Source organism: Tinamus guttatus, unplaced genomic scaffold (assembly GCF_059628265.1).
Source record: "Tinamus guttatus ecotype Peru unplaced genomic scaffold, ASM5962826v1 Tinamus_guttatus_pri_ptg001082l, whole genome shotgun sequence".
Classification (NCBI taxonomy): domain Eukaryota; kingdom Metazoa; phylum Chordata; class Aves; order Tinamiformes; family Tinamidae; genus Tinamus; species Tinamus guttatus.
Genome location: NW_028289616.1, coordinates 27,173 through 50,987, shown reverse-complemented (window position 1 = coordinate 50,987; position 23,815 = coordinate 27,173). Strand labels below are relative to the sequence as shown.

Sequence of the window (23,815 nt, the reverse complement as noted above, 5' to 3'; positions counted from 1 at the left end):
CAGAAAAAAAAAAAAAAAAAAAAAACACCTTGAACTATATTTTGTTTATAGTGCAACATGAATTCCTGGTGAATGGGGAAAAAAAAGCAGCCTTGGTAACAATCAAAATAGACAGGCAACCTTTCAGTGGGAACAACTGTTAGTCTTGCTCAAGAAGCAGATGGGATCTTGTGTCTCTAGAGCCATGGAGGGGATATTGGCCATGACACAGCTTAAAGTAGGCAGCAATACTCAAAAATATTATGTACCTACCTGCCACACACTGAATGCACTTAGGAGCTTAAAGACACAGCAACACATTTAATGCCATGGGAAAGTTTGCTTACCTGGAGGAATGCTGAACATAACAGGACACTCAAGTCTAGCAGACATGCCTGGAATGTACTTGAAAAATGTGGATAAACCCCTGACACCCCCGGCTGATGTGGGATGTTACAATATTAGGATTAAAAAAAAAAAAAAAAAGTCTTGTGGACTGAGTATTTTACTGCATAATAAAGCCATCAATGCAGCTTTTTCACATAAATCCTACATTTTGAGAAATCTGAACAGTGGTAATGTATTAGGAAGGCATTAGGAAGAAGAGTCAGTGTTAAAAACATATATATGAGATCTTCCTTGAGCTGGGCGGTTGTGACCCAAATTCCTGCCGTCCCGCTACCGTCTCCAGAAGGACGTTAGAGGTGGCAAGTGCTGAACGAAGGCTCTGCCCCAGCAACGCTGCAGCAGGTGCCTGAGCAAATGCTCAGCAAAGCAACGGCACGATCGGGCAGCCGCGGGCCGGGCGGGACCTTCCCTGTTGTCTCACTGGCCTTAATCACTCACCCAAACACACACAAGCGCCTGCTGCTATGGGAAATGCCCCCGGGAAAGCCCGTGTGGGTCATCCCTACATGCTGGGTCATCTGCGCCTGCTTGGTGGCTGTGCCAGCCATCCTGGGGCACTTCAGATGGCATTAGTGCTCTGTGTGCAGGTAGCTGACTCACGCCTGTTGCATCTGCCAGAAACGGTGCATGACATTTTCCAGAAGGAAAAAAAAAGTTGAACTGGACTTGCACACGCTGTAGGTTTTGCAGAGCTGGAAAGCTCAGCAGGAACTTTTAAGTGGCTGTATGTAGGCAGAATATAGCTTTATTAGAACAACATTTATATTCAACATAATTGCTTTTAACAGAGGTGAGAAAGGAAAGGGCCTGGAAGGGAAAGGTGTAGGGGAGACTTGGAAGAGAACATGACTGAACTAACTGCTTTTTCACAGGGTGAAAGCAGGTCCACACATATTTTCCTAGTGGTGGGAGGCTGCCGCATGCAGTAGTTTGTCTGTGACAAATGAATGAGTGTTGGAACCTCGGCCCAAGCTGAAAATGATCGTTGCCTGCCCTTGTCTATAAGACAGGTAACTAACAAAAACAACAGGAATTTGCTGGGTTTGGTGGATCCTTAGTGACAATTGTTGTCGCCTCCTTAAAGATAAAAGGGTCTAAATCTACCCATGGCCCTTTTATAATCACATTTATTTCAGGAGGACCACTTCTGGTGACATAACCATAGACTCCAAAGGAGTCAAACTCTTACCTAAATATCATTTTCTTCTAAAGTGTAATACAGACCAAAGTCAAAATCAGTTACAATGCTTGCTTTAGGGTAGTCACAAGGCATGTACAAAGCACAGTCTTCAGCCTCTAAAATAAAAATGGACTCAGACAACAAAAATGCAGTTTTCCATCCAATTTTGGCATGTCAATAGCCTTCTTTGAAATATCTTGTTAATCTAAGGCAAGTACTGACCAGCTAATACACGGTTTGCTTTGTAACGTGTGACAATTTGTCATTAGCACAAAGCTAGCATTTGTTCTTGCAAAAAGTGCACCTGCTATCTCCGTGTAGATCATGTAACTTCCCTGACACTTCTGCTTCATGCTGTCAGTGCAGAAAACGTTCAAATACCATCTTGGGTCCTTTAACAAGGAAAACCTTTTTCGCTTGGAAACAGTCTGCATATGTTATATGAAGCTCTTACACATAGTCTTAATCGGGGAAAAACTTACCTACCACATGCAATGAGTTAAGAGTGAATGCACTGCAAATCTAGTGAGGGAGAGATAGAGGTTTAGCACCCTCACCTGAATTTGCATTACTTATCTCTACTACAGCCACCTCCTCTCCTCCAACACTGCTGCTCTGTCTAAACGAATATACACTGAAAGCTTTGGAGTAAGGTCCCGTTCACCTACATGACTCTAGCGCTCCATCAGCTAGGGAATTTCTTTGCTCTTTTGCTCCACAGTGTTGACTTTCTTGTTGTCCAGCCAATTCCGTCTGTAACACCCAGCATTTACATTAGTACGCTCACAGACAGCTGCACTGTAAGGTCTGTTATAGCAGTTTAGTGAGATGATAAACAGAATAACAACTTCAAAACATCTACTTTTAGCACGCGCTTGGTGAAGCAGCCGTCTGTGAGGCAGAAGAGATGAGGGCACACATACTACACTGTCTGGTCCCTTTCACGCGGCAACACACATGAGGAATTGAAAGGTAAAATTTGGAAAGCGTGACTGTAACCACAGAGACCTGTCAAGTCAGCTGAGAAAAACTGAGGCAATATGCTGGGCTACTTGCTAACAAATTGCCATAAGAATTAGTGGATCTCAAACTGAGACCCAAATGGGGTTTGGATTCACAAGTAGAGGTGAGGGATCTTGCATTGAGGAGTTTTTTACTAGCAAAAGTTGGAAGAGGCTTTTCAAATACTCCTTTATAACAATACTATACTGATAAGCAATGTATTAAGGATGAAGGTATAAAGGTGGAGAGAGCTGATGCCCTTTCCCTCTCCTTACTCCTTTCTCCTACCTATCTTTCAAAAATATAGAAGAGCAGGAAGACATTATTAAGCATGTAAGCCAAAAACAAAGCTACATAGATAATGTTAGCTGAGATTTTGTGACACACAGGGGAAAAAACAAACCAGTTTCCAATCTAGAAAATAAATCCCTTCTCACTAAAGTCCTGTGTCCCGAGGAACCCTTTTAACAGGCCCCACAGATTAAGCTTTTGGAGCTTGGGCTCTGCTAAGAAAACCCAGAGAGCAATAAACTTACACTGGAAGAAGAGAATGTATTTGCCAAACAGCAGCGAAGAGCTGCTTGCAGCAGAACAGCTTGTTTACACAGTGCCTGCTCTCATCAGCCCTGCCTCTGATGATGAGGCATGTGGACAGGTCAGAGCAGAAGCTCGGGGGGAGTAAGAGACTGGGGTGTAACTGGCCTAAGGATCGGCAGAATGCAGAAACGCCTTGGCACATTGAAACACTGAGAATAAAAAACCCAGAGCACTTCCTAGAGCCTTCTCTGAAATGCCTTCAGCTACGTTACTAGAGGGAGAACGTCTCATGTATGAGGAACTGCCATACAGAGGGACATTTAGATTTAGATTTAGGATCACAAACACTTTATTTTTTGGTGAAGAAACAGTCCACCTTTTTCAGAAAAGAACAAAATTGTGGGCAATGACAGGTGAGGCTGTTACAGGGAATACCAGGTAAGAAACAACAGATGCGTAAGAGTGCACTATGAAGTTTGCCAGAGCCATTAAAAAGGGCAGTAAAATGATGTTGTACAGAAATTCGGCAAGTAAGGGAAAGAGGATACCCTGATGCAAAAGCAATGTGGAGGGATCCAGAGAGGAGTGAGGCACTCCGATACCCAACCCTGGGCGGGTGGATGGATACCTGCCTGCTGCTGTGGGCCCGGCTGTAGGCACGTTGCAAACATGGTACAGGCATCACACGGCAACAGGCAGAACTCCTGCCCAATAGGACAGAGGGGAGGAGAGCTCTGGACCCTCTAACCTCTTGAACAGAACCGCACAACATCAGGCAAAACTGCATTGCTGCCACTGGCTTAATATTTAAGACTTAACTGCTTCTTCCCTCGCCAAAAAAAAAAAAAAAAAAGAAAGAAAAAAGTGTCAAAGGCTTACATTGCTTCAGTTTGCAAACGTAATTAAAGGATTTGCAAAGTTTTCTTTTGCTGTGTGGAAGCTATTAAAATAGGCAATTGCATAGAATATTAGGTCATTTAATACACCTACTTACTACATAAATATAGTGCTTGTTTAAACAGCACAGTATTTCACTTTATACAAAAATACTTGCAGAGTGAGCCACAATGAAGTGAGATTAACGCAAAGTGTGCATAAAACGTACTCAATGAGAATATAAACACCACAAGTACCAGCAGCTGGTACCACCAGACACTGGGCTGCTTGCAGTGTGATGGCCTCTCAAAATAGCTGGGAACAGTCTTGGATTGCACTAAAAAAAATAGCTCAGTGTACTTTGGTATTAGGTACTTATTTCAAGTTATGTATTTATTTTGAGATCACTTGTGAAAAAAATCCAATTCCCTCCCAATGCCATCCCTGGTGATGCACTGACTGACCTAAAGGCTGTTTGGAGACCTTCCCTGCCAGCCTCCCTCCTCTCCCCTTTTTGATTCCTCTCGCCTAAGCGCTTGTTTTTCCAGCAATTGAGTGAGCTGCTCTAGGCAGTCCAGGCGCTTGACAAGCTGCCCAAGTAAGCACACCCAAGCGCTGTTCTAAGGAGTCCCCTTTAGCCTTCTCAGTGTGAAGCACACATTGGCCTCCATATCCCATCCATAGTTTTGCCCCCGTGGCCGACCAGCTCCAAGCGGAGACTCGTTCGCCGACAGCGGGAACCGCAGCTGCCCAGGCCACCCCCTGCCTCGCGCGCTCGCTATTTCTGCCGCTAGCGCTGGGGCTTTCCCCCTCTGAACGCAAACTCTAAACACGTGCTCGTACAATACCTGACATCTTCTGAAACGCTCCAAAACTCAATTTCTGATGTCCTATGCAGAGAGGAATATGGAAGGAGAAATATTTCAGTACGTTAGAAAACGTAGGGAAAGATACTTGTCCAAAACTTTTATTTTGTGTTACGTAAGGGTGAGACAGTTATCTCATGGGGTAATCGTCTCAGTATTCAGGGCGCTGAGTTTTAAGTCACCCTAGATATTTGGATTATTATGAGCCAAAAAAAAAATTGATTTCTGCTTCATTATTACTGACTGTATGTTTAAAATGTGCCAAATGTTTTGTTTTCTGACCTTTTCTAGGAAATGGCCTTTGTCTTGTAAAATATTGCAAAATCAAAAAAATTGATTGCTTAAAAAGAGGGAGGGGAATAGATTAAAATCAGAACTATTTTTTCATGATTTTTGAAGTTATCAGTCATTCTTGAAATAAAAATTACCTCATTTTGTAATGGATGAAAAAAATACTTTTGCTCTCCAGCAAACTTGGTAAGGAGGGCAATCAAAATACCCGTACAGATTTGCTGCAAGTTCAAAAGAACACAAGTATTTAAAGCCCATTTTTATAGTGAGCCTGTTTGGGGGTGAGCACAAGAACTCCATCTCCTTCCTGTGTGATGAGCAACCCCAGGCCACAAGACGTGAGCCACAAGACGGAGGGAACGGTGCCACCTCACTTACCCAAGCGCACAACTAGGTGTCCGGCTGGATTCAGGTGCTGATAGGGGAGCCCCAACCCACGAGAGGCTCTTACTGAGGAAAAGCAGCAATGTGCATGCCGCTTCAGGCTCCATCTCTTCTTCACGACTTGGGGCTGCAACGATAGCTCTTAAAGGCTGACGCCGCATGTACCCAGAGCTGCATGTTCAGGGCAGCAGCGCTGCAGAACGTGGCCTCACACAAACTCTCCTCATCTCATGGGTGGTACCAGGTGCAGCAATATTGTAGCCAAAATATCAATCAAATTGGTGTCCGCTGCTGCTTTAACAAATCCTGACACCATGTAGGAGGAAACTGCCCTGTTTCCTAATGTCATTATTCTTAGAATAGATAATTATTCCTAGATTGCTATGTCTGGTTTTATCTAGTTCACTCTTCATTTTCTTTGAATGGTATGATAGGCATTGCCTCCTTTTCTCCATAGCTCACTTTGAAATCAACTTACTCTCAGAAAAAGACACCATATTATTGCTAACAGCATGGGCCTGGGAGAACTCTCGTCTTGCAAAACAAGGCTAGTGTTTTTTTAAAAAAAAGATGCAAGGAGAAAAGAATTTTCAAGTAGTTAAGGAAGTCATCAGGAACATGTTGCCCAGGAGCTGACAAAAGAAGATAACTGATGTTTAAATGCCATACTGCCTCAAGAGATCTACCATTTTAAGCAAATTTCCACAGCAAATTTGCTTAGCCAATGTACAATGGCACACATAGCATCATTAAGGCTAGCAGACATTTGTAATGATGGCAACCCAGTATTCCCAGCCCAGGGCTCCACCAGGCTGGGCTTCCCCATTGACAGCTACAAGACAAGAAAAGCCAGCAGCACTGGACTTACACAGGCCAAAGAACCAGATAACTCATCTCCAACCCATGGAGATGATTGTCATCATCAAACCAGCTTCATTTACAATCTGGAATTCACCCTTCTGCAGCTGTGAAATCCTGACTCCTCCTCTTGGACTCTGGACCTGCACTTTGTTCTAATTCGCCATTCAGATCTGCAGATTGCAAATGTGGCCCCAGGACTGAACTCAGATTTCACAAATACTGGATACGGATTTGATTGATTGACAGAAATTTTGTAGAGAAAAGAAATATTTTGTAGAGAAAGAAAATATTTTGAAAAAAGACCAGAAAATTATGCTGTAAGGGACAGCAAATTTCAGCTTGCTATGGCCTTCGTGGTTACGAACAATTAAAAGGTGATGGGAATTCTCCACTCCCTTCACACGCTTCAACCTCTGGAACCTCTGGAAAGGAGAGAGCCTGTTTGGACTGTCGCCCAAGCCAGTGCAGTGACCACCCTGAGCAGGATCTGGGGGAGCCCCCAACAACCTGAAGCACGAGCCAGACACGGGAGCAGAGTCCTGCTTTCCTCCACACAGAGCAGTGCGTCCACATCGGCACTTCTGCTGAAATATTCACCTACAGCAGAACTAAGCAGAAGCCCAAACAACTGAATTACATTCTTACCAAATTTTACATAGACATATTTGAACAACATATTTTCCAGTAGATTTCCCTCAATAAACACTGCTTCCATTGCAGCGTACAGACTTACTGAGGTAACTGACTCAGCTGACGTTTCAGTGATTAAATTCATTTACACATGTTGTAAACTCATGCACGTAGGTAAATTCATCTCATTTCTAGAAATACTCTTGGGAAACATTACCATACAAAAAAAAAAAATCTCTTGAGAATTACTTCAGTGTTGTATGTCAGTAAGAAAGATAATTGCCACTGAAAACATATTTTACTTTGCATATCCTATAATAACTTTCTTATATAACCAAATATAGAGAGGCAGTGACAGGGGATCCAATCCTCTCTCCTCCTCTTCTATCACTAAGTTCTACTAGATTTTGTTGCTAGCCTGTGGCACTGTTATTTTTAAAACACTATATTCAAGACATGGGGCACAGAGGCATTAATATTTTTATGTTAAGAGTAGAGAAGCAAGAAAAATGAAGGTGCTTCAGAAAGTGATAATCTTTAGAAAAAATGGATAAAAGCTGTAACTTTTTAAAAGAGACTGTACCTTAATATACAGCCCAAAGCTATATATTCTTTCACATCAATATTAAATTTTAATTATGTCAATACCACCTTGGCATGAAAAGGAGCCAAAACTCCACTACAATAAAAATTTATGCTTTCAGAATTAATAATGTATAAACAAAGGGATTTGTGTCTTGAAGGCCAACTCAAGACTGACATGAATTTCCAGTATAACCACGATCCACATAAGTACAGGACACTCTTTAGGCTAATCTTCTTACATGACAGCAGTTCACATGTCAAACTTCCCAGCTCACAGATGGCCTCTGACTGCTCTGGTTTAAAAATGGGGCACATCTCTGTTCAAATGCCACTACCAAAATTATATTTCAAATTATCTTTTGGGGGCGAAGTTTACTGTGCTGGAAGTGAAGTTGCAGAAAACACAAGGCTTTTAGCTACCCACAGGATACCACTTTCTCTTCTTTCTGTCCTTCAGAAAGGCTCCTGCTGACAGCCAAAGTCGCAACTCACCACAGCAAAAGAGGACAAAAACATCCGACAAAATGAATGCCTTTCTGTCTTCCAGCTGGTCTCTGCTTCTTTATATCCTTTTTCATACACAAGCTACCAAGGGCCAAGGAATGTCTGTCTAGTCGCCTGTCTAGACCGCGTCCAACCCCGCGCTCTGCACACACACCCCCGTGAGCTCGCAGCTCGCCTCAGCGCTGCCGCCGCCTGCGCGCCAGGCCCCGCTCGGCAGCGAGCTCCAAGCCCCGCTCGTACGTCTGTGCCGCGCTACGTGGCACATCGCCGGGGTGTCCCAACAGCAGCAGCAGCAATGGCTATCTAGCAAGACACCATCTCCCCACAGGGCATTCCCAAACAGCTGCCCGAGCTCTTACCTGTCTGCTCAGAATGCTAATAGCTAGCAGTGAGTAAAATTAAGACTTGCATATCTACAAGTCATCTTGTACAGATCACCGTACTTGGAGAGCAAGATAACTTCCCTTCTTGAACCAAATACGGCTAAAATCTAAAGACATTTCCAACACAGTCATAGAGGACATTAGGAGAAGAGGTTGCTCTAGCCATTTTGTACCTTGTGGCACGAGCACGTCAGTCATACCTCATCCCTTGCCCTTTCCTAATTGCTTTATTTTTCCCCTCCACAATGCATCCAGGTGTTTTTTTCTCATCAAAGCAGAGTCTGAATGCTCCCTGAGGGCAAGGAGAGTTTTTCTGGGAGCATGCTTAACACGTACAGGAATTTAGAGCGGCTTCATTTAGTGTCTTTGAAGATTATGGGAGGAAGTCTGTAGCTGAAATGCACTGGGCCTGTGTGCATCAATAATGGAGAATTACATTCACAACATACTGGCCTGGACTAACATATATGTATTCCATGCTTTGAAAGACTACTTTTCTCTTCAGCATTCCAGTTTAGATGAATATACTGCAAGCTCAAAGGAAATGCTCATTTGGATGGCTGCTATTTTGAGTGGCAGACAAACCATGTGCTTTAAGGATGCTCTGCAATCTGGAGGAGAATTTCAACAAAAACCCTTGCTGAAGGTTAGCAATTGTTGATGACAGGTTAAAAAGATTATGGTTTTTTTTTGCATAAGACTTCTTTACTTTGGAAAGATAATCACTTCTACCATAACATCATTTCATATTCATGTGACATGCATTCCTTAGCAGAAAACGACAACCGTTTTTTGTTTGAAACAAAACAATCAGAAAGGCTCAGCTGTCTCAAAAATGACAAAATCCAATTTTATTTTTTTCTTTAGAGCACAAAACAAGATATTTTATTTCACTGAACTTCTTCCCATACAATAAAGTATCTTTAAATTATAACATACAATCTTGATATGGTTCAAGTATTTGAACATAACTTGTTTTTCTTAGCAAGATATCCTGCTTACTTCTATAAACGTACACTGATTTAGAAATCACATTCCCATTTGAATTTGATCATTGCAAGTAAAAAATTAAAAAACACATCTCTCTCTTTTCCAGGTTTACTCTGCACTTGTCAGAGTTTGAGGGATTACCAATTGCATAGTTGGAATTAATGAATTGCCTATTTTACCTGATGTTACTTTATTCTAATATGACTTAAGAGTGTTTCTCCAGATGCTGCCAGAGAGGACCAAAACCAAGAGTAAAGCTGAAGCTGAAAAAGAAGCAGGAACTTATGAGACTGAAGAAGGAAAAGGAAAGCCAGTCTTTGCATATTTCTGCTCCTGCTTTAAAAATTGCTAGTTGCACCAACATTAATAGCATCAGCAGAGCAGAGACTCTCTTATCCAGCTACAGAACCCTCACTTTCTTTAATTCTCTCCATACATAAACTGTAGCAGGTGCTCTACCAAAACAGAGGATTTTAAAATGCATTAATACTAGAACAAAAAAAAAATGTTGCTTTATGGTGTTAATTCTTATAGGCTGGCAGAGTAGTATAGTATAGCTCGTCAAAGAAGAATCAGCTACATTTTTCCCAATGCAGAGAAATATTTGTTTAGAAATCAAAGTACAATACAGTTAAAAGACAATATTTTATTAATAAAAGTGTTATCTAATAATTTAGCAACATAATTTTCATGTTTCCTAAACAAGTTATAACCTTAACCTGATGTCAATGGACATTTTGCAGTTAAGCAAAAGAGCACAAAACACTTTCGAAAAGCAGCGTGGAAGGAGAAAACGGCGCATGTTCAGGGAGCAGCCGCGAGGCCTCGCATTGCAACACTCATCTCTCAAAAGCAGAAATGTCAACTCAGTGCATCTAGAACTTAGCTTTGATAGAATCTATTACTCCCAGACCTACATTTAACATTTTCACTATCTTCCATTTTAAGCGGGATTAAAAATTGTCCTTTCTTTCATCTTCAGGTTCATACCCACTTATCCATTTCTCTAATTCCTGAGAATCATTTATCTTCCATACGTCGGCAAAAGACTTAAGCTTTTTTCTGAAAAAACAAAGCAAAACAAGGACAGTTTTGTAATTTAAACGCATCAAACCTTGAAAACCCTACAGTCATTTGCAAAATTTCATACGCAGTCAAAAATAGCAGTATGCATAGCTCAAAGCATTATGTGAGCCATAAATACAGAAAACAATCAGTTAACATTTTCTTGTATATGTATTACAGCTCCAGGATAGTCAACAGTGTAGTTTTACAAATAACTGATAGTACCAGAAGCATCAACAAAACAAAACAGGAGGCAGAGAAAAAGTAAAACATAAAGCAAACAAAAAGCAAATAAAACATATTGTAATTTTTACAGATCCAGATGTTCAGCATTCAGTTCCTATGAATTTACACTTGTAGAATCCGTAGGAGAATGAAAGGAAATATCTTTCCTATATTCTTTTTAATATGTTTAGATTTAAGACATCGCAAATAACAAGACATTGAAAATGGCTTAGCACACATTCCTGATGAGAAAAGAGGTCAAGGCTGGATGGAATTACCCAGTGCATATTCTAAAATAATATGAAAGTGATTCAAAAACTGACGAGCTGTCTGGCCTGTTGGCATCATGCCAGCCCAGTGTCCTGCCTGGCATGGGGCTGAGCTTGGTTCCCAGGGCCACATCAGTATTTCTACACAGGAAGCCAATGAGTTCCTGTGGGGAGGAAGAAAGTGTCCCTGGGTCTTGGCCTTGCCTGGGCAGGCTGCACGCTCCCTGCTTAGGCTCTGTGGCATTTATGGATTCTCTCTCTTGCCTTTCCTCTTTAATAAAGCAAGCAATTGTAAAAAAAGGAAATGCAAGGGACACACTGGGCTAAGGTGCGTATTTGCACCCCTAAACAAAAACTCTTTAGCAGAAAAGCATCAAAATCCCCAGACCTCCACTCAAATTGTGTATGTGTGCAGATCAAAACCTGCTATAAAGATTCAAAGCTGAACCAGAAGCCGAATTGTCAGCATTCCTCTCTGCACTATAGTCTGCAAATACAATTTCAAATTCCAAAGCAAATAACACCCTTTCTAAATTAAACCTATTCATATTTTTACAATTACTGGAAAGAACAAAAATAACTATTAGATGATACAGTGAAACAAAATTATTTCAATAATTTAACTCTTTAAATGGATAGCAAAATTTCTTTTTTCTTTTTCTTTTAAGATTTTATTTTCTCTTTCCTGAGGTGCTGAAGGCGTTTTTTAAACGCCCAGTGTGAAATGCTCCTCCATTCAATCTGCAAGTTTCATTGGTAAAAAAAAGAAAATCACAATTGTTCTGACCTTTTCATATTCACTAACTCCTCCAACTCTTTTGATTTGTGAGCTGCCTTCTTCAAGATTTCTTCAGGAACATCTGCTAATTTGGCAACATTTAGCCCATAACTTCTTGCACTGACTCCTTTGGTTATTTGATAAAGAAAAGTGATAAATTCAGGCTTCTCTTCAAGTTCAGATCCTAAAGAATAAAACCAAAATCAGAAAACATCTACTATATTAATAAAATATAATGAGACCGTGGTCTTAGCATCAGTCACAGTTCCCATGAGATTAACTCCATTGAAGAAATACAAAATTAGAAACATGTTTCCTTGAGCCCACACATTTTACCTGCATGTTGTCAGATTGGCAAAATTATTTCCTCTAGTTTCACCAGGTGTCTCATTACTCAGGAGCGTGCACCCACGACAGCCATATGCTCTCGTGCTTATCCCTGAGGCTCACAAGGCTGCTAACAACTTGAAGCCTTTAAAGGCCAAATTGATTATTTGTGCTGTAACCGGGGTACCGCCTCCTACATCTGCCCAGTAACTGCAGAATAAAAGAGGCATCAGTAATCCTGCAATTGAGAAGCCTTTAGTTACAGCAAAATGAAAAGCTTCTGGCTGCCAGGAAATACAAAATGCTGAGAATAAACACAGGTGAGAATGGTGAAGATTTCAGTTATGGAATCTGCCTTCTTTTTCCTTCCTGTGACAATAAGACAGAGAGCTGTCAACATAAATATAGGAGCTGTAATGTAACAGCTGTCATTATAAATGTGTTGCCTCCTTCTTCTTCCTCTTTAGATATCCTTGTTACATCCCCCTCTATCCCGTATTTTTGTTGATAGCAGACCATATATGGCTTCATTCATTGCTATTTATTTTCTATCCTGTCTTTAAAAATGCATCTTTGGGGGAAACAGAGATTTCCAAAAATGCTGATGACTCAAGTTAACTTGGTCCAAATGGTTTAAATCAAAATTTGGGAAAAAAAATCACACCATAAAAATCACATTAATTAAAACGATTCAGATGTTAAGACAACAGACATAGGAGATAAAAACACCAGCCAAGTAAGCAACACAGATACTCTGTTGCTCCCATGCTGTGGTGAAAGGACCACGTGCCCTGTGGCTGCTGGAGCACAGACCACATGTGGCCTGAAGGCTTGGGCCAACTTGCACTGGAAGTGCTGATACAGCACATCCAAACACAGCAGCACAGGCTTTTACGCAGGCAAAATCTGAGGAACATTGAACAACATTCTCTTCTCCAAGACGTTTCAGTATCTGCTGAGATCAACAGTTCAGTCACTGAAATCTATGCCAAAAGGACAGGCTGATGTTCAGGCAGGTGATTCTCTAAACTGGGAACCTCAGTGTGACTAGATGGTGGTCACTTAAATACAACATTATATAAAGCCACTAGTGCTCAAAATTAACACACATTTCAGGGATTCCTGCTTCTAAAATTAAATAGAACATAAAAGCCAACTCTCCCTCCACCTAACCTCCCTCTGAAGTTTGTGAGCATATTGCTTCTCTGAAGGTGTGAAGATGATAAGCACTCTACAAAATTAGGTTATTGTGTGGAAGGGATGAACAAGAATTAGTTTTCTGCATCTTCTGACTCAAGAACTCAGACTCCCAAATGAAGGTGTGTTTTGTTTCAAAACACTGTCTAAATAAACAAAAGGAGATGGTTACTCACACAATGCAGAATTAAAGTTTGGGGCTCTTTGAGGCAAGTATGATGACGATACTCAAAGCACATATGTATCCACAGGTAAAACTAACAACCTCATGGAATAGAAATCTATTGAAGATTATTAAAAAGCAGCAATCCTATCTGGGTATCAAGGTACCCTGAACAGTATGTGTTTGGAAACAGTGTCATCTTTCAGAAAGTCGCCATGTGTTTGATATGTTTTTATACATCTCCCTAATCCTAAGTATTTGGCTTATGTGAAATGAATACTGGGCCAAGTGAATCTTTGATCTGCACCAGCTTAGTCATTCTTATACTGACGGTGAAAGAGAAATGGTTATTCAAGTTGGAAGCCCCTCCCTAAATATGAAGTGTAGGCTGACACCCTATTGAGCTTAGCTGCTCCATTTTTACATTCAAGTTTAAATTACCACGCCAGTTTTACATCTGCTGCTGCTACCTACAGTGCCAGAAGCTCAGACGCATTTATACTGTACCTTTGTGTTCACCACTTTCCTCCTCATTCACCAGGAAAGCCATGTGGTAATTGCCAACTTTTTCTGGATACACCTTTTCCAACTCACAGACTGAGGGATAGTGAGTGACAAACAGCGTCAGTGATTCCACCTACAATGAGAGAGACGCCTATGAGAGAGGGCCTGGTTTTTAGTTTTTCAAACACACCAGCATAAGACTGGTATTCTCCTTCCACAGTTTTTCTCAGACATGTCACATCTCTGCAGAAAAGAAACCTATCCCATGTCAAAGCCTAATAGCACAAAACAGGCTAAGAACGCATTTATAAAAACCTGTAATACTTACATCCTTAATGAAATGCTCAAGTGTAGCATAAGCAATAGCAATTCCATCATGAGTGCTAGTTCCTCTTCCCAGTTCATCCAAAATTACTAGTGATCTTGAGGTTGCTTTTTTTATTATCTCAGCAGTATCCGTCAGTTCCTCCATGAAAGTACTTCGGCCTTTGTAAATGTTGTCTGCTGCACCCATTCTGCATTGGGATAAAAAGCACATCAACTTAATAGAAGTCCAGAGGAAGCAACTCGTGTATCATTAGGCAGGCGCTTGCCGGCATTCCCCAAGACACCCTGACCGCGTTAAGTGACACTGGCGGCACCGGGGTTAGGATTTAGGGACAGCAGAGAACAATTCTGCACCAGCAACAGTCTAGTCCCAGGGTAAACCCAGCACCCACACCAAATGCAGGAGTCGAGAAAAAGGAGCTGAACCAGGAGGTTTTCTTCACATGCAAGAAAACCCATATCGTCCTGAATATGGACATTTCAGACCAGCCATACAGCAGTGAGAAGGAAGGCTGTGTCTGTTTGTTTCATCTGAATTAAATCTTCTTTTCTCTTTAAATGATAATGTCACCTGCTAGTACCACCCTGCTCTTTTACAGCTTTATTTGCCTGTTCAAAAAATAAAAAATGTTCTTTCTTCCAGGTAGAAAGAGTATTTTCTCCATATATGTCTTGCAATTATGCTAATCACATTACAATATCACTTCTGAGATAACTTATCGTTAGCAGGCTGCTGAGCGTGCCTGTAAAAATGGATCTGTTCATGCTCATTAGCCACAAAATAATTACGTACAAGTTGCACCAATTTAACAAAAACTGACTCCTAGGCTTAATAATCTCACATTTTCCAATAGACCAGCTGGCCACAATAGTATTTAAAGCCAAATGAAACCTTTAAAGAGGTTTTTCTCCTCATCTTTTGCTGTGTGCTGCTCCAATGCAGTTGTTCCCGTTGCCTACAGAGGCACCAGAAAAATTCTCAGTGTTTTAGGATCTTAACAATTGTCAAGAGTAAGCGATTACCCACACCAAAGACTGGCTATTTGGATACAGTAAACTGATGTTTTCTATAAGTTCCCCGGTTCCTGCCCTGAGAGCTTGGTATTTTCACAAGTGTAACTTAACTGTAGGCAAGCCCTCAAGTCTAAACGAATTCCTTTAGGCTGGACTTGGGCCCTCTGACACCATGAGTACGGCAAGCCCTTACATAAATCACTTCTTTGAACACTGCAAGCACATGCAGTGGTTAGGACCCCAAGTGCTCCAAAAGACAGGTGATTTTGCACATAAACTAATTAAACTTTACGTTACTTTCACTGAAATAAACATATAATTCTGGATATCGGGACATTTCAAGATTAATATTTCATTAAGTAGTACCATAATCATTTTAAACGCCTTCAATATGCACTGGGTTGCTAAGAAAAAATAACATAATACTGAGTTTATTGAAGTGTTTTCCCTTGCCCTGTTTCCTAGTTCGCTTCAGTCAGCATCATGTACTACTACAAAATTAAATAAGGACTCTTTATTGCACTATTGTACAAGTCTACACATAAGTTATATCTGGCTCTAATGCTATTAATGACAAATGAATTTTCTAGAGAGATAGGTCCAAGCAATCTTTGGTTTTATACCAGACAACTTGAATCTCAGTCTCCAAACCACAGAATACGAATTAGTTACTATTTTATCTTTTCTATTTGGCTTTTCACTAAGGGAAAGCATCTATACCAGTGGGCAGTCTGTTCTATACATAAAATGATTACACTGAGAATTCTCACTGAGAATTCTATTTTCCTCTAGGATTGTGACATTTCCATTACCCATTTTGAATCTAATTTGCAATCACAGAAGTAGTCATCAGAACTTCCTCAATAAATGGTCAAGATACAAGCAGAAACAAGCATTATCTTCCTCTTGTTGTTACAGCAGCTGTAAAACAGGGCTTTCTTTTCAGCATCTAAACATTCAAATCCAGCCCAGGCTTATCCACAGATTAGAGAAAAAAGAAAGAAAAAAGAAAAACGTGTGTATATTTTTAAAAGCCATAAAAACTCTTTAATGTCATTCTCAAAAAGGGATAAAATTGCACTTTCTGCATCTGCCCTTGAGAATCCTGAAAAAATCTTAGTTCTTTAAATGTTAAGTGATAAGCAGGATCATCCCAGAAATAAGTAGACATAACTGTTTTATGTGGATGATTGAATTTATAATATTAAAAGTTAATAAACAACAAAACACTGTGAATCCCTCAGTGCATACTATTATAACTTGTGATACAATACAGTATCTGAGTCAAAATATCTATAGCTAAAACAGCTGTTTAAGTAAGAGTTTAAATCAGCAGTAGTAGTAACAAAAATTAAAAAGACAGTAAACTTCCAAAAGGTACAATTACTTTGAATGCACATTTTAATGCATTTTGCTTCCCAAATATTTTTATATGTGAAAATATTAGGTATTTTTCTATAACATTTAATAGAATACAGATTATTTATCATTGCTATCTGCTGCTCTTTAGCTAATACCTATCCTCACAAAACTGCACAGAAAGAAACGTTACATATATTCAATCTGGTCCTACTGCAGTCAGCAGTTAAGCTGCCTACTTACATTTTTAAATTTAATCCTAATAAAGTATCTAAGACCCTATTTATTTAGTAAGGAGCCTACAGTGAGTTTTTTTAAAATTTTATACAAAAACAAAAATAACTATTTGATTAGATTTTCATAGTGCATTCACCACTGTCAAGAGGAACTACTGATCCCAAAACAGATGGATACAGGCATGTTGCACTCTACCCACATTCCCTTTTCTTCCCCCTACTAATTAAAAAATAATAGGGGAAAAAAAAAAGCCAGAAGAAACGGTTGCAGCAGAATAGGACAGGCACCAAGAAGGTGTCAGAGCAGGATCAGGGCCACTCAGCTCTTTAATACAGAAACTTCCCTTTGTGCTGTGCACTTTCTAATGTCCGCATTCAGCAATATGATTGCACCCTGCCCACGAGCAGCGCACAGACACCCAAGGCAAAGAGCCTCTTTAGTGCTGGCAAGAGATCCATCACTCCTCAGCAACTGCAATTTGGCTAGAAACCACTTGTTATAATCTCTCTCTGACAGCCAGCCTCGTTTTACACAATTAAAAGCTCTTCATCTTACAATGTTCAACACATTTATTATGTAAAGAAAAACAAACTTAGGAAGAACATTACCCCTTCTTGGTGCTACATTTCAAAGGTGAAGATTCTCGTTTAAAACCCCAAGAAGAAAACACAGGAAGGATGCAGGGTCTTGGTTAATTAATTCTGAGGATAGGCTAGATGCCATGCAGCAGCCGGCAGCTCTGTGCAAGTCCCCTAGCACTACACGCTCAACTTCCATGTGCTCCCTTTGGAGACAGGCTCAGGTCTCCGTAGGCTGCTGGGGTAGGAGGAGGGGCTGGGGTTTAACTTGCATCAACCTTCTCCAGTACATTCTCCAACACCAATACCATTCTGGGAAAACAGCCTGTATTTTGTCCTACTACTGGACTCTGTAAATCCTGGGAATTTTCTAATGATATAAGACGTGACAACACCCAGAAAACACTAGAATCAAAAGCAGTGTCCTTCTTCCCTTGTATCCCAAGAATTTTTAGCAAGTCTGCACCAGTTTAGACCTGCTCTTGGCCAGCATGAACCACTACTGCTGTACTCCGTGGCCCAAGGGTTTCCTCAAAGCCTGGTGCTTCGAAGCTTCCCATGGCTTGGACAGGACTGGGGGCGCTCAGAGAGGCCCACACGAGGACACCCACTGGTGTGGAAGGAGGCAGTGAAATAGAGGCCAGTGAGCAGCACCTGGAGCTTCCTTGCTCAGGGAGCTGTTACTACTGCTCTCGAAAACTGAAGTCTCTTGGGGAAGGGGGCAGACACGCAGCCCAGATGCCCAGCAGCGGCTGAGGAACATCAGACTAACGCAAGACACTGGGAGGGAGCTGACAGGCCATCAGAGGAAGAAGCCCCTGTGCTAGCAGGTAATAAGGCAACAACATGCTGGTTACAACAGGGGCCACCCCAGCATGACGGAAAGCAACAGAAAAACGAATTTCTCCAGCAGAAATAAATAAATAAATACATAAAATTCTGAAATCTAGAAGCTTCTGGTTTTTTTTTTTTCCATGCTGTCTTTCAAAGGAAGTTATCCAACATGCTGCTAGTCAGTTTGGGTACAAAACTAAGAGCACTGTGTGGACCTCAGGTATTTTGTTATTTCTTATGAGCATGAAGCCCTCCCACTACCTGTCAAGATAACCAGGCAGCTTGAACGCTCCCAGTGGTAACAAAAATTAACTATGCAGCACTGAACAAATCTTAGAAAAAATAGATTACAGGTGTGGCTTTCAAAACCCTTGTTTTCAGACAGCTGGGAAAATCATGATGCTACATATTCATTCCTACTTTATAAAACATCACATTGGAAAAGCCTTAATGAATTTTTTTTCCAGCTTGGTTTTAGAAAGATGCACTTGATTTTAAAAGTCCCTTTAACTAAAGGCTGGAGAATGCTAGTGCCTGTTACTAAGGAAGAAACATAGCACAGAGTTTCTACAGACTCCCCGTGCAGCAAGTGCAATGTTTTCAGGAGAAGACATTCATGTTTCCAGGTACGGTCCGACTTCCCAGGCACCACAATTAAAAATTTATAATCAATTAAATTTATAATAAAAAATTTATAGACAAATTATTTATTCATCAAAAACAATTTTAAAAAACACAATTAAAACAAAATTACACCTTTTTCTGTGAGCGTATCCCAAACATAATATGCAGAATACTGCTCCCCTAACAACAGGGACTATCTGTGAGTCAAAAGGAACACAGAAAAATACAAAAATCCCTTTATAACCTAACTTTACAATTTCTCTCACTACCTCATGCCAAATTCCTTCCAAATGTCATCTCAAAGTTTACTGTGCTTAAACTGGACTTATTTAAATTAGAATAACTAGTTTACAAAAAGATGGGGTCTTGCCTTATAGTTTATCTCTTTCCTGGTATGGGACTGTTCTATACACATTCATATTTCTAAAGAAGATTTCATAATCTTCTTACCCTCTTACTCTTTTACAGAAAGCAGCTTTTCCAGCTAAGGTTTCACCTGTGATCTCAGCAGAAAAGAAATGTTTGGAAAAGTGTGAGTGCTAATTGAAGATCTTTATGAGAACAGAACAACCTTGATACTGATCCTGACATGAAGAGGAGAACATAAACATAATTTCATGTTCACACTTGAATACATCTTTTCATGTTAATCTATGCTGTTAAACTGTCAGGCACCTAGCTCTAAATTTAGTCAATTACAGTCTTAAACACACTAATTGTTTAAAGTTATTGTATAAGTAAGAGTTCATTCCCAACCTTTCCATAATCCTCAACACAATCCCGCCCTGTTCCCATCAAACAACATATGCTTAGACATCTTTGGTTAAAATTCAGAAGTGGTTTGCAAGGGGGTCTACCAAGGAAACTAAAGCAGAAACACTGAACTGCTGCCTGGCAGGCTGACAACTGCACATCTCCCATACCCCGAGGTATCCAAAACACCTCTAACCAGGTCAGTCATTCACACTTTTGCACACAGAAGTGGTTTAAAAGCCAGAATATTTTAGAAACAAACACTCAGGCAACTAATGAAAATTTTACAGTGGTTAGTCTAAAAGTTGCCCAAGTTGGATGTACTAATCCTCGCTACTTGCCATACACAATTAAAATTTATTGAGGAATCCATAGAAAAGATAGAGAACTGCACAGCTACAGCAGTTCACTGTCAAGAAACTATTACTTCACCACCACCCTTCTCACCCTCCAGTCTTGACAAATGCTGGTGAATCATTTACTTCTACCAAATAATTCTATCACTGCTTCAAACCAAAAACTGCTAAGAATAAAAAAAAAAATGCAGAAACTGCAACTACAGAATTTTTTAAAAAAGTAACTCATAGCTTAAATATGCCAGAATGCCTTGTTATTAGGGCAGTTAGTCATTTGGCATTAAGCATGAGGCAACTTTCAAAAACTGTTAACGACAACACTAAAAGGAAGAGGACGCTTATAATACAAACCTCTTTCCAGTCAACGTGCACACACACACTCAGCTATTTCTGCAACTGTCTTAGCTGCCAATTCTACATGAAGAAATACCCAGGGTGTGTTACCTAAGCTAAAAGAACAGTTGTCGAAAAGCCTGACAGAATGCATTAAACATTTAGTGCAAACTACATTTTTATGTCATAAACTAGTATAGACGTAACATATTCTCGTCTATGGGAACTCAAGGAACTAGTAAAGCCAAACACTGTTAGGAAATAGATACTTTGCATATTCCTGGGGGGAAAAAAAAAAGGTGTTAAAGTGCATTCAAAGTGGTAATACTTGCTTCTCTATTCTTGCCTTTTACCAGTTTCGTTTCCATATCACCAGGTGATTGAAATAGCCAGAACAAGTCATCACTTAAATCCTTATCACCATATCGACCTGGCCAACAGAGGCACGCTGCATATGCCAATACACTGGTATATTAAGAGAAACTTATTTAACAGATGGACTTTCATGATGTGAACTGCATTGATCTTTTTTTTGCTGAAAGCCACAGGGAACAGTAACATCCTCTGGTGGATTCAGTGAACATTCAGCATGTGAAATCTTCAGCTGAGCTTCCAGCACCAGCAGGACAGAGTCCAGAGCACGTAACCACGGTGTTCCCAGAGCAAACCCAGCAGTCACTTTTTCACTACAAGTACGCACAGTCACTATCCAAAGAAGGGGACGGTGATACTGTATTTCTGTCAAGGTCAAAGGCTCCAGAATTTCTGGAATCTTCCAGAACTAAAAAATCTTGGGGACTGGGAGTTTGAGAAGTATTTTTAAAACATTCACCAAGTTACCCAACAGAAGAAAAGGCAACAACACAGACACCAAAGCAGAATTAGGACAAGCAACTATGAGTCCATTTTTAGGAAGAGCTTTTTATGCATATATGCAAATTACCCAAAAACTGCATTTCACACTTAGGATTTCGAGATTTGTATTCATATGCACTGGTAGAGTAACCTGAGGAGTGGGTGACTGCAGCACATTAACCCACTTTCCTCCCAGAGCTGCGGGGGCTAATGCGAAGCCCTGGGCCGAATGCAATGGCTTCGCTTCTGAGCCACGACGCCCAAGGGGCTTCACAACCAGTGTCAATAGATTGCTCTGCATAGGTCCATCAGTTTTGATGTTTCCCATAACACAAAACGCAACATTTCTCTTTCCTGTCCTCTGTGAGAAAGCCAGGATTTGCCCATGTAACGGTTAAGCTGTTTAAATTTTATTGGCAGCCAGGAAAAGGATCAGATCAAAAGCACAAGCCTGTTGCCGGAGGCTAGGCTGGGAGAGCGGGTCCTGAACGCGGCGCTCGACGCAGGCCTCAGTGCGGGCCGGAGAGGAGCGAGGCGGCGCAAGGCGCGCGGTCTGGCGGGGCTCACCCGCGCCGCCCAGCGCGGCCACGCGGGGTAACGGAGCAACGTTACTGTGCATGTGCAGCGGGGGGATTGAGGCCAAGGGGGGATTAAAGCGGCGAAGCTATAGCAACGGGCTAAGGACAATAGCTGGCGCGTGGGGCGCCTGTGAACTTTTCCCCTTTGGACCTGCGGGCACCACTGACAATCCCATCCCAACAGTGGCTGGGTTAAACCACAGCATGGGACAGGGTTAGAAAGGTAAATATCACTGCATCAGTTAACAGTTTTGACCTAAAAAAAGACAAGCTTGTCTCTGCAAATGAGCTTTTTATATATATATATAAAACACTTTAAATATATTTTTAACGTACAAGGTTTTCAGTCCCTTCTCGGGAATATTGCAACAGGCAGCAGGAATTGTTATAAAGCTTTCTGTATGCGGAAACAACTATTGGTTCTAGATTTTCCTTCTTAAATGAATTTTCAATCTCATTTAAATCCCTGCAAACAAACCGAAGGTTTTGATTTAGTATTACTTGATTTTATCAAGTGCCTTGCACAAAAGCCATAGACTCTTCAGTTAAACACATATTACGTACATGAGATATGACCTTACATGCTTGTTATGGCGAAATCTCATTACAATGAAAGTGCATTGTGATACATTCAAGATGAATTTTTTCTAAAAAATTCAACAAAAACACTTCCTGTTCAAATCTAACTAAAACTTTCACTCCTTCTCTCCTTTTATTTTCGAAAAGAACCTTTCTACATGACACAAAATAGGTCTGGACAATTTAATCGAACCCATTTTCCTTTTCTTTGGAAAACTGACAATAATTTATCCCAAAAATGTCATTTTATGACAGTTACCATACATGAAAAGCGTAAATAATTTTTGCTACTCCAGCAATAAAAACAACAGGCACAAATTCAGTAAGCAAGAACAAAATGAAACAAATTACCACAAAAAAGTAGTATTTCTGAAAAGAGTTCCCTGTTTTCCTGCACAATATATAAATTAATGTGTAAGGCAAAAATAATAACCATCACCACATGGAAACAGAATATACAAAGGTGTGGGAAAATACTTTGGCTTTGAAATGTTCCAGGCCTGATCTTTCAGAGTCTAACTGCACAGACAAAAACAGAGAATCTAGACTTCCTCAAAGACAAGAAAAAACAGAATTGCTTAGATTCAAACATTTATTTTCAAATATAAAAGCCTAAAACAAAACAAAACACACACACAAACTAATAAGGCATCAGACAATGCTTTGGGCAAAAATAGGTAATACACAGAATAACACACAGATAGCTACTATGCTAGGATAATAAACTCTTCTATAGCTTCTGTTCAGCACTTTGCTAGGGCAATTTCTAAATAATACAAGATTAATTCAGACTACCCTGCCGACCTCTGCTGTCACCTCAGAAGTGGAATTTGGTTGCTTGGATTTCTTAATAAACATATGAAGCAGCTGAATAACTGAGCATTCATGCTAGGTTTTGTGATTTACCAAACTGCTCTTTCTAGGATAGCCAGGATGACCAACTTTCATAGTGCTACCACACAAGCCTCAAAGACATCAATAGAGCTTCATAAAGCAATAATGGAAGCAAGGAATTTGTATGTCTGGTAACTGTTCTTTGGAACTACAAACACTAATGTTCCTAAGTAATGTACACTACAGAGACTATATGCTCTTCTGGAAAAATACTGTATAGATTATTGCCATGTATGGGAATACCCACATCCAGGCCAGGGATCTGACCCATTCTTGAGGCTGCAAGGCACAGGATCCCTGGAATGGGACTGATGTAGTAGCTTCCAAGAAGGATCCTTTGATAAATACAAAACAACCAGCTATAATGTCAAATACATTATCTCATACAAAATTCTAAGTCTAGTATTGTTTGGTTTAATATTTATTTTGGAGGATGGGGGCTGGGGAGGGGAAAACTTCCCCCATGGTGAAATGGTGAAAAGTATCATAT

The 23,815-nt window shown here is 40.5% G+C and overlaps 1 protein-coding gene across 1 annotated transcript in view; it reads right to left on the bottom strand.

Annotated features, from left to right (window-relative positions):
• Window positions 1–10,288: 10,288 nt before the first annotated feature.
• LOC148590840 (DNA mismatch repair protein Msh3-like) overlaps window positions 10,289–23,815 on the bottom strand; it is a gene marked incomplete at its 5' end in the record, with an annotated part of 37,706 nt that continues 24,179 nt past the window's right edge. The window contains 4 exons of the mRNA XM_088538413.1: window positions 10,289–10,538; window positions 11,823–11,997; window positions 14,008–14,137; window positions 14,333–14,519. Coding sequence (XP_088394539.1) covers window positions 10,430–10,538; window positions 11,823–11,997; window positions 14,008–14,137; window positions 14,333–14,519 — 601 coding nt within the window. The remainder of the gene's footprint in view (window positions 10,539–11,822; window positions 11,998–14,007; window positions 14,138–14,332; window positions 14,520–23,815) is intronic.